Below are 11,363 nucleotides of genomic sequence, written 5' to 3'. Positions count from 1 at the left end.
ACCATCTCGGATCTCTCCTGGCCTAGCTTCAGAAGTTCCCCATAGGAGATGAACCCTTTTATTTGTATTTTTTCCTTTTTTGGAGGTTGAAATTTGCAGCAAAAGAAAGTCACAGCTGTTCGCTTTGTGCCCCAGCCAAACACTATCGCACCTGGGCCATTTGGAGCAAGACAAAAGGGCGGGTCGGGGGGACAATGTATGGTAGATAGGGGTGTGTGTGTGCGTGTGCATGCTGGGGCCTTTGTGTTCCTGGCCCGGCCTCGGGGCCTGGGCTTCTGAGCCTGCCTGTATCACAGAGACCAGGCCGAGCAGCTGCAGCCAAGGGGGGCGCTTAGCGGAGCGTCTGGTTCTCATTATGCAGCCGGGCCAAGCGCTAAACCCGGACCGTGCCGCCCGCCGCCTACAAGCCCCAGGCTGCAGCGGGGCGCCCGGGACCGGCCCCAGCTGCCGGCGAGGAGGTGGGGCATGGGGAGGCCGGGCTGTATAAGACCCGAGGCAGGGCAGCGGGCGTGCCGGGCAGAGGGCAGCGCGCTGCGGGGATGGAAGCGGGCGGTCCCCGCACGCCCTGCCGCCGGAGGACGCGCACGGGGCCCTTTGCGGAGCGTTTCTTCCTCCTTCTCCTCCTGCTCCCCGGCCCCGCGGCCGCCTCCGAGGCACCAGGTAAGGGAGAGCGGGGCGGTCGCAAGGGCAGAGCCCCCGAGGGGCCCCTGGCCTGGGAGAGGGGCCTGGGCCACGCCGGGGGGGATGTTCCCATAGGGGCCCCCCGGGTCTGGCTGGCGGGGATGGGAGGAGGGTGCACATGGGGTGCAGTCCCCCCGGGTGTGGCTGGGAGGGGGGGGCTGCCCCCGGGCGAGGGGTGAGCCCCCCGGGTCTGGCTGGCGGGGACGGGAGGAGGGTGCACATGGGGTGCAGCCGCCCCTGGGTGTGGCTGGGACGGGGGGGGGGGCCCGGGTCTGGCTGGCGGGGACGGGAGGAGGGTGCACATGAGGTGCAGCCGCCCCTGGGTGTGGCTGGGACGGGGGGGCCCGGGTCTGGCTGGCGGGGACGGGAGGAGGGTGCACATGGGGTGCAGCCCCCCCCTGGGTGTGGCTGGGATGGGGGGGGCTGCCCCCGGGCGAGGGGTGAGCCCCCCCGGGTCTGGCTGGCGGGGAGGGGGATGCGCCCGGGTGCACATGGGCGAGCCCGGTAGGTTGACTGGAGCCGGCAGACAGCTGGGCAGGAGCGGGGACTGTGGCTGGCGATGTGCCGGAGCGGGGGTCCCCTGCACTATCGTCCTCCTGGTAACCCAGCCGGGCTGGCGGCTCCCCAGCAGAGCGGCTCCCGCTTTGCGGCCCCAGGCCAGGCGGGCTCCGCTCCATGCCTCTATATGGTCGTGCTGGGGGATCAGGCGGCGGCTTGCTGCTCGCAGCCAACTTCCCTCTGCCCTGGGCTGGGCTAGCGAGCCCTCGCCCTGCAGACATCGGCTCCGGGGGCCCCTCCATCGGGGGCCCCTGTCGGACATCGCAGCCAGTGGCCCCTTGCGCCTCTACGGGGTCCCCACCCCAGTGACCATCAGTAGCTTGCGGTGGAGGGGCTCACAGCCTTCACTCAATCCACAGCTACCCCAGCCACCACTCCCAGGGGGTAGGAGCTAGGTTTCCTTGTGCACCCTCTTTAAGATGAAAACCAGCTTTTTGGAAGGACAGGAACATTTTCTGGGAAAATTTTTGTTACCTTGAAAGTTTTCTGCTATTGACCAAACCAGAATGTTTGTCTCTATTTCTGGCATGGGGGGAGGGTTCCCTCCAGAAAAATGAAATTAGATTTTTCTGCTTGAAATGAAACAAAAGCAATTTTGTATCCTTTGGATTTTTTGTTTTCTTTCTGAAAACACACCACATGGTTTTGAGCAGCTGCATGTGAAAAGGACCCTCAGAACTGAGTGCATGGCGGGATCCTGGCTTGGCAAAAATAACTGATCAAGTTTCGGGGCAGGCGGGAGCTGTGAAGGGGGAGCGGAAAGCTTACTTCGAGCGGGCAGGGACTGCCTTTAAGTGTTTGTACAGCACCTCGCAGGGGGCCCTGTTCTGTGACTGGAGATTCTAGGCGCTCCCCCAATGCAAATAAATAATGACAGCTCTATCAAATGCAGGAAAGGTGCGCTCCTGGAGAGCATGTTTGCAGAAGAGGGTGGGGCGTGTATGTAATTCCCTGAAAAACAGGGAGATGGATGGAAAAAACATCCCATTGTAATTTATTTGACTTAGATTTTAACAAGGTCCCATGTCAGGGTCTAAGCCCCTCCCATTCACTGCCAGGACAGTTTTCAGCACAGCTAGGATCCTAGCATAATAAGGAACTGCCATTATGATATGACCACAGGCCCCCCCAAGTAATCACTATAAACAACTCCCCGTGTCCCATCCTATCTCCAAACACCCCTGGAGAAAGGTGGGCTTTGCAGCATATCCAGCAAGGGTCGGACCCCTGCTCAGTTGGATGAATGGAAAGGCCCCGATCCTCAAAAGGTAATCAATTTGAAATCAATCAAATATCCTTGAGGCTCTGAGGCCCAGATCCTCTTCTGTAGGTTCCTGGAAGCTTCCCTAAACAGCTGGAGGTTTCAAACCTGGGTATTGAACTTGTTCGTTCTTTACATTGTTGTTTGGCCTTTTCAGTGTAATGATTATTTCTGCCTCCATCAAAAATCTGAAGCCACAGATTGCCCCCAGTTGTGACAGGAATCCGGACCTTCTGAGCAAGGGCAGGAGCAGTATAGAAACAGTTCTGCTTTTCCCCTTCCTTCCCTTTTTGGGTATTCTGTAATGAGACCTTAGAAAACCACAAAGGGAAATGATTCCTAGGGGTTGGGATGCTGGCCTGTAGTTCCAATTCGAGCTCTGGCAGCATCTCCTTTTGTAATTTGAGGGTAAATCACTTCACCGCTCTGTGCCTCAGTTTCTCTGCCTGGGAAATAGAGAGAGTGATTTACCTCCAGAGGCTTGAGGCTTAATTAGTGTTTGTAAAAACGCTGAGATTCTCCCACGAAAGCTGCTCATAAATTTGCCGCCTTATTTTAGCTCTTCATGCAATCTATTAAGCTGCCGTTTGAGAAAACAAAAAAATCTCAGACCCACCCAGTGTCATATTCATGTTACAGAACAAGACTTCAGGGCTCTTCAGTCTAGGTCCTGGCTTACACTTAAAAGTTCAGTCAACGTAGGTATGGCGTCTGGGGGTGTGAAAAATTCATACCCTGAGTGCCGTAGCCATTCTGATCTAAACCCAGTGTAGGCGTGGCTAGGCTGATGGAATAATGCATCCATCAACCTAGCTACCACTGCTCGGGGCGGGGCAGGGGGATGGATTACCTACAGCGACAGGAAAAACCCCTTCTGTCGCTGTAGGAAGCGACTACACTATGGCACGATGGTGGCATAGGTAGGGCATCATAGCTGTGCCATTGTAATGGCTGTAGTGTAGTCCCTTCCTACAGCAATGGAGACAACGATCGAGCAAGATCCATTGGTCTAGCTTCAGCTTCCCAGCCAATTCAGACTAGAAATAAGGTGCAAATTTTTAACAGTGGGGATAACTAACCATCAGAACAATTTGCCAAGGGTTCGGGGTGGATTCTCCACCGCTGGCAATCAAGATTGGATGTTTCGCTAAAAGATCTGCTCTAGTTCAAACAGGAGTTCGCTCAGGGAAGTTCTGTGGTCTGTATGATGGGGGAGGGCGGGCAAGATGGCCTAATAAAGTGAGAGTCTGTGCAACATTGACACAGCTACGCTTCTGATAATCTTGTTATTGTAGCCTTGGTTTTAATGTGTATGTAGTTTCTGACCAAATCTTTAGCTGGTTTTCGACCAAACCCTGGTTTTCAAATACTCCACCCTTCACATCTCCCCCAGCCCAGTCTGCTTTCAGATATTCGCACTGAGGAACTGAACCAAGCAGGTGGGACCCTGAAGTAAGGAGCCCTGCTGTTCGGATCCTAAACCCTCCCCTCTGGGCTGTGACTAAATCCAATCTTTGACTGAAAGTGTGTTCGTTTGTACAGAGTGCCCGTCACTTGAGGTTTTGCAAGATCTTGTGCTGTTCTGCAAGTTTCACGTGTTTCTTCAGCAACAACAGATTTGTTTGTGTTTAAAATTGAGTCATCAGTCGCTATTCTGCAGTCAAATGCAGTGGAATTTTTATGAAAACTTGGGGTACTTGCATGTCTCTAATCGGGTAGGGGGGCTACACGCATTGCCTTGTCTTGGGGAGTTGGGATGGGTCAGAGGAAGTGGTGATGGGTTGCAGGTCCTTTCACCGCTAGGCTGCAGGCTCTAATACAGGTTGGAAATCAGTGAAAGTTGTTACTTTCGGCTGTTTGGTGACCGGTGTGAAATGAAGTGGAGAGACTCATTCCATGGGCCAAAGTCCTTGCTGGTGTATAGAAGCCAAGGATTGCACTGGGTCATGGTGAATGCTCTCCCCTCTGGCCTCTAGATGTGGCCCCAGGATAGCAAACTGATGCAGCGGAGTCAGCGTGCGTTCCCTGCTGCTGCCAGTGCTGTGCCTGCTGGGTGATTTCACTAGAGCATTGTGGTCTCCAGGTGGGCAGTCTGGCATCGTTCACCAGCAATACGCTTGTGTTCAGGGTGCAGGCTTTGTGCTGGCACTAGGTACAAGCTGTGAGTTTGGATCCGGCACAGAGCTCCACCAGATTATTATAATGTGCTGATTGTTACATTCATGTAGCACTTTTTGGGGGGTGGGGGGGTGCTCTGCCTGAGAGGAAGGATGGGCCAGTGGCTAGAATGGTAGCTTGGGAATTGAAGGACCTGCGTTCAATCCCCTTTTTCACGATATTTTTCCCATGTGACCTCAGGCAAGTCACTTTAGTCTCTATGTGCCTCAGTTCCTGTAATCTATAGAATAGCACTTCCCTATTTCACAGGGGGAATAAATACACACATTTGTGGGTCCCAAGGCCAGAAGGGACCACTGTGATCATTTAATGTGACCTCCCAAATAATACCCGCTAGAGACCCTTGCTGAAGTAATTCCTGTTTGAAGCAGAGCAGATCTTTTAGAAAAATACCCAGCCTTGATTTTAAAATTGCCAGGGATGGAGAAACCACCAGGACCCGTTAAATATTGTGAGACACTCAGACATTAGGGCCTGTGTTATCACTAGAGTGACCAGATGTCCTGATTTTATATGGACAGTCCCGATATTTGGGGCTTTTTCTTATATAGGCTCCAATTACCCCCTCCCCCCATCCTGATTTTTCACACTTGCTGTCTGGTCACCCTAGTTGTCATATAAGAGCCTGAAATAGATGAGAGAGTTCTCAAAGGGCTTTGCCAGGCTGGATTCCTCAGCCACATTCTGCCAGTGCGGTCGGAGGGGAGTCCTACTGTCAGCACATGAATGAGAAATGTTCCTCTCTCTTGATTTTGTTCTCTTGCGGGGAGGAGAGAACCCCTGCCCGTGTTCTCTGCACCTGTTCACCGTGACGTTTTCGCTTGCAGGGCTGCCACCGCACGGAGAACTGGTCATCCCTCGCTGGCTTCTGAGAGGACGCAGCAGGCGAGCAGTCAGCGTGGCTGAAAAGGTGGGTGAGATTCAAAGCGTGCGTGTTTCTTGGTTTCCCCCTCCACCCTGAGTGGCCTGGGACATGAAGGGTTAAGCCAGGGCTTGAGCAACATGCTCTTGTATTGTGAGTGGGAAGCTCTCCTTCCCCAGTGTCCATGTGTGGGGCTAAGAAGTCAATATCTGCACAATCTGAGCTGTGAGATATATTTTTTGAAGAGATCTTTTGGCCCTGTAGGTTGCTGAAATAACCTTCTCCCCACTGTGCAGTGTAAGGCTGTCCTCCTGCCCCTACAGATCGGCAGCCCCAGCACCTCGGCTGCTGCTCAGAGCTTTGGCCAAGGCCAGTTTTTATTTAGGATGTGAATTTCCTGCTGGCAGTAGGTACCAGCTGTGAGTTTGGATCTGGAACAGAGCTCCACCAGATTATTGGGTCAGTTTTCACAGCTGCTGTTCAGCCAGGAAACTGATGAGATTTCTGTATAGCTCACGCTGCTGCTGCTCCTTGCGGAAAAGGGCTACTCTGAGGAGACGGGCACCTCAAACACGAGAGGCTGGGTAAGGGGCAGAGTAGCAGACTCCTGGCTGTCTGTGGATTTTGCAGTGGCAGGGGGAAAAGACTTCTATCCTGTTCCAGCAGGCAAGTGGTAATGAAGATCTGGCTCTCATGCAGTTGTCTCTCTGGTGGGGAACCCCCTAGAAAGCATCAGTTGTCTCAGCAAGATTGCTTCTGTCATGTTACTGAACCTTTGTGGCTAAGCTGCCCGCTGCTCCTGCCATACAAGGAGCAGTTGTGAGGAGGAGGCCTTGGGTTTCAGACGGATGTGCACGTAGCCTGGAGGGGCTGGGTGAGGCCGCAATTGTGTAAATAGCCTCCTTAATATAGGGCCTTTCATCCCGAAGGATCCCAAAGCACTAGAGACCCTGTGTGCGGGGATCAGTAGCATGCAGCTGTTGGGTGAGTGGCACATGGGATCTGTTCTGTAGTGGCTACGTGGTGGTCTGTAGGTGGGAAGGGGGAGGTGACATCTTTGAATGCAACCCCAGGCGGACTCAGGAGGATGGAATGTAACTTTTGATTGAAGTTCGGCCAGGACACACGGGGAGACCCTTAAAGACCACGGTGGTTCAGGTGACCTTGGAGAGGTGGACACAGTGCTGAGCAGTGCCTGGGGCAGCCCCAGCTGGCTGGCACGTGCTGCTTGCGTGGCAGGTGCAGCCTTCATTTGCAAGGCTGCCTTTGCAGTCACCAATTCTTTCCTTTATTAAAAAAAAACGTGTTTTGTGTGATGTTGCTCTGTGACCTTCCCTGGTCCTGCCAGGGCATGGATCCCGGATCTCGGGTGCTGCCACTCTTCTCAAACAGCTGGCCTCTCAGCTGCTTGGTATGCTCTTGTGCTCACCATCTTGGTTTCTCCCCTCCCCCACCCCCACCCCCCGGCTCCCTGGTACAGGGGTCAATTGTCTCATGTCCCCTCCACGTGCCTCAGTTTCCCCCCCTGTAAAATGGGGGCAATGTTACTGACTCACCCCCTGGCGAGGCTGTGAAGCCTGATTGATGTCTCGTAAAGCACTCTGAGGCCTTGGGGTGATATCACCCGGCTGGAACACTGAGCTTGTTAGTGGCTATTGAATTCCATGGTGAGACGCCTTCATCCAGCAGCTGCGTTCCATGACTGGCTCCTCGCCCTGCCTGTAGCAAGGGGGATCAGCACCAGGCGCCCTCCCACCTTAGCCCGCGGGGTTACTATGGCTCCTGTGGTCCATTCCTAGGAAGGGATCACTCCATTCCCAGTGAGTTACAGCAGCGAGGGGGAGAGGGCCCAGGTCTATATATAGGCCAGAGGGCGGTCGAGGCGGGGAATGTGGGATAGCCGGGAAGTTTATTTATATTGCTACGTACATTCCTCTGCCCGGAATTCACTCACAAGATGCTGGGAGAGACCGAATCTGAATCGGGGGGTGTGTGTACAGGCGCAGGCTGGGGCCCTGGCTTTGCACAGGGCATCAGCGGCAATGTTAAAACATCACTTACCAGCGGGATTACAAGGAGGGAGGGGCGAGACCCCCATTCATTTCCTGGCATCTGTTCTGCCTCAAGTGACTCCAGGCAGCTCAAGACAAGAAGGCGGCTGTCCTGGCGGGGAGGGACAGGAAGGGTGTGTGGAGGCAGGGGGGTGGACTGTGGGAACCAGACTGGGGCTGGGGGAGGGCAGATCTGCATTCTTGGCGATCTCAGGGGATCAGAATTTCCAGGCGCTAGATCTGAAGTGAACTTCAGCACTGTGCCCATCACCGGGGGATCTTGGTGAATGGCAGTTGTTTCAAGGCAACCCCCTGCTTACACCAAGGACAGGGCTCTGCATATGCTCTCCTATACCCCCCCCCCCCCCCAAAAAAAAAAAATCAAACAGCCTGCTTAGACTCAACGAGGCCACGTGAATGGTCAGAACCCACCTGTTTTATGAAGGACCCCTTTGGAGCCGGCATGGCCCCACCCCGCAGGCTGGCACTGTAAGCAGCTGCTCGGGCAGTCAGTGCCAGCCTGGCTCCATTCGGCAGCCAGGAGAGTATAGGCCCAGTTGCCTGGGTGAACTGCGGAGTACCCACTGTGTTGCACAGCACCCCTAGCTCTGAGCACCCCAGTTCTTGGCCCTATGCTATTTAACACCTGTATTGATGACCTGGAAGGAGAGAGAGACCCATCACTGCTCTGGTTTGCCGAGGAGATGCAGACTGGGGGAGTGGTGGTGAGTAATGAAGAGGACAGGCCACTGCTGCCAAGCAATGCAGATTGCGCCGTAAGCGGGGTGCCAGCAAGCACTGTGCTAAATGTACGCATCTGGGAACCCAGAATGCAGGTTATCCCTACAGGATGGGAGACTCCGTCGTAGACAGCAAGGATTGAGAGAAGGACTTGGGGTCGTTGCAGGTAATCGCCTCCACGTGAGCTCTCCGCACAATGCTGCGGCCAAAAGGGCTAACGTCATCCTTGGATGTGTAAACAGGGCCATATCCCAGAGGAGTAGGGAAGTGATCTTGCCTCTACAAGCTGTATTGACAAGACTGCCACGGGGATGCTGGGTCCTGATCTGGTTCCCATGCATCAAGAAGGCTGTGGGAACACAGCAGAGAGTTCAAAGGAGGGCCATGAAAATGATGCAGGGGCTGGCAAACAAGCATGTGACGCGTAAGGGACTTGACCTATTCAGCTTCTCGAGGTGAAGGTGGACTTGGTCGCTGTGTATAGGCCTGTGTGCATGGCAAAGATATCTGTTGCGGGGGCTGATCAAGGCATAACAAGATCCAATGGCTGGAAGTTGAGGACACCCAAATTTTAACCTTGAGATAAGATGTAGTTTCCTAGCAGCGAGGGTGATTAGACATTGGAACAGCTTCCCCGGCGGGTGGGGGACTCACCATGGCTTGGAGTCATTCAGATCGGTTTCTAGGGGCAACTCCGCAGCCTGTGTGCGTGCGGGAAGAGGGGTGTCGGACTGGATGGTCAGGGTGGTCCCATCTGTCAATCTGTGAATCCCCCTGTTCGTCCCCTTCCTTCCTGGGCCATGGGGAGAACAGGTCGCCTGCCTGTCCTCAACCTGCTCATCTTGACAATTGCAATTCTGCATTAACACTGTGCCTATCACCAAATCTCCATCTTCAGCCGGTCACCTGAAGGGGTCAGGAAGGAACAGTTTTTTCCCCCCCAATGCACAAATGATCCGATGTGTTGTCTCCCCCGTCCTATCCCCAGCCTCAGGGGCTTCTGAAGCATCCGAGATTAGCTCGGCTGGAGACAGGGCACCAGAACCGGTGGACCCACTGCTCTGAGGTGGGACAGAGAATCCACTTATTAGATGCTGGCTGCTGTGTGTTGCTCACGTGCTCAGGGTCACGCTGGTGGCCAGATGTGGGGCTGGGAAGGGATTTCTCCCCGGGGACCTTCGGGTGGATCATCTGGCCACAGCTCACCTCATCAATTCCCTGCCATGGCACTGGTGGCGCCTCACTGGGCTCAATCCAGGGGTGTCTGGGTGACGTTTAACGGCCTGGCAGGCACAGGAGGTCAGACCAGAGGAGCCAACCCCCCCTTGGACCAGCTTGCCGAGGCTTGTGGTGATCCCCCATTGCTGGGGATCGGATGATCTAGGCAGGAAGATCCACTCTCGTTCAGCCAGAGCGAGTGGCCTTGGGAATTAATTCAGGGGAGGGCTGTGGCCTGTGCTGTGCAGGGAGGTCAGGCCGGATGATCACAGCGCTCCCCTCTGGCCTTAAGCTCCATCCTAGGAGCACAGTGACGGGATCTGCCCAAGGCCAGGAGGGTTTGCTCTGTTCCCCATGTAGCAGCTTGTGCAGGATCCTGGGGGTTGGGGAGAGTAGAGGCAGGGAGAAGCACTAACCCTGCCACCATTTTGCTGGGGTCCCCGCCCTGGAGCAGGTATGTAGGTGGCCTCGTGTTCGCTGTGGTCTCGCCCCCACAGACAGCAGGGCGGACGTCTCCTGTATCCTGTTTCCTTTCTCTCCCCCTTGCTCTGCGTGCATCACAGAGCTGGCTAACCCGCTGGCTGCTCTTGCCAGCTGCCACCCCTCTGCTGTGGGGGTGACACGGGGAGAGGGGCCGTACATTGCCGGAGGGTGGGCTCTGGGACTGGCCGTCCCGGTGGCTCTGATCAGATACCTCTGTGTCAGCCACCACCCTCTCCCTAGACCCATGAGCGCTCTGTGCTCCCAGACTCGGGGGAGAGCGCGGCAGGCTGGGGCAGCCAGAGCTCTGGCAGGAGGAGCGTGGAGCAGTGACTCTGCATCTTGGGGCAGGTGGGGGCTGCATGTGAGTGGCAGAACAGGCTGAGGGAGGAGCTAAGAGGCAGCGTGGCCCTGTAGATGAGGCACTGGGCTGGGACTCTGGAGACCTTGGTTCAGTTCCCTGCTTAGCTACTGCTGTGTTGTGGGCCTTGGGCAAGTCCTTTCCTCTCTCTATGCCTCAGTTTCCCTCCCACCCTTTGACTGTGCAGACGGTAAGCTCTGTGGGGCAGGGACTCTCTTGCTGTGGGGCCCCAATCTCAGCTGAGGCCTCTGGGTGCTACTCCTGATGACAGTGGTATCCCAGGCTATGTGGTTTTTCAGGAACCAGCCTGGATCTCCTCTTGATGACAGTACAAAGCGAGAGCAGCCTGTGTGACCGTCCTGGCCTGTGCCCTGGCACTGACAGCATAGGCAGAGCTGGGTGCTGGGTCAGCGTGTGTGAATGTCTCACAGCAAACCAGACCCGGCTTCGTTCTGAATCATCGCACAGTCGTTAGGCTGACGAAGCTAGAAGTGGCTGGGATCTTGCCCGTGGCTCTAGGTACTCTGCCTCAGTTTCCCCATCTATACAATATGGAGAGAGAATCCCTTCCTGAAGTAGGGGTGGGGAGGATTAGTTAGTGCCTCTAAAGTTCTTTGAATAGGAAAGCCCTCTAGAAGGGTTAAAGGTCACGAAGACCTGTGGCCTGAACTGGATTTTAGAGCCAAGTCCTAGTTCATTTGAACATTGGGGGCCAAAAACCCAGAGGAGAAATCTAAGGTGGTGAAAGTTATCCTGTTGGAGGGAAGGTATAAATCACATCATTCTAGATTGTTAGATCCCCTTCGACCGACACCCTCTTTCCTGTTATGTGTACTCCAGCACCACCCAGAGGCCCGGATCAGAATCAGGCCTCGTTCTGTGGGGTGCCGGACAACCCCTTAGTAAGAGATGGCCCTGCCTTGAAGGACTCATTGTTGGTTCTGAGTCATTTTAAAAGGTGCTGGGCTCTTT

General features: G+C 55.0%; 1 protein-coding gene across 3 annotated transcripts in view; it reads left to right on the top strand.

The window, feature by feature from the left end:
- Nucleotides 1-517: 517 nt before the first annotated feature.
- Nucleotides 518-11,363, top strand: part of ADAM33 (ADAM metallopeptidase domain 33) — a 74,755-nt gene continuing 63,909 nt past the window's right edge. For all 3 annotated transcript variants that reach the window (XM_074951943.1, XM_074951944.1, XM_074951942.1), the window contains exons 1-2: nucleotides 518-660; nucleotides 5,506-5,588. In XM_074951943.1, coding sequence (XP_074808044.1) covers nucleotides 540-660; nucleotides 5,506-5,588 — 204 coding nt within the window. In that variant the 5' untranslated portion in view covers nucleotides 518-539. The remainder of the gene's footprint in view (nucleotides 661-5,505; nucleotides 5,589-11,363) is intronic.

Source organism: Natator depressus, chromosome 4, assembly GCF_965152275.1.
Source record: "Natator depressus isolate rNatDep1 chromosome 4, rNatDep2.hap1, whole genome shotgun sequence".
NCBI classification, from domain to species: domain Eukaryota; kingdom Metazoa; phylum Chordata; order Testudines; family Cheloniidae; genus Natator; species Natator depressus.
Note: the sequence above shows the minus strand (reverse complement) of the source record. Positions and strands in the feature narration are given on the sequence as shown.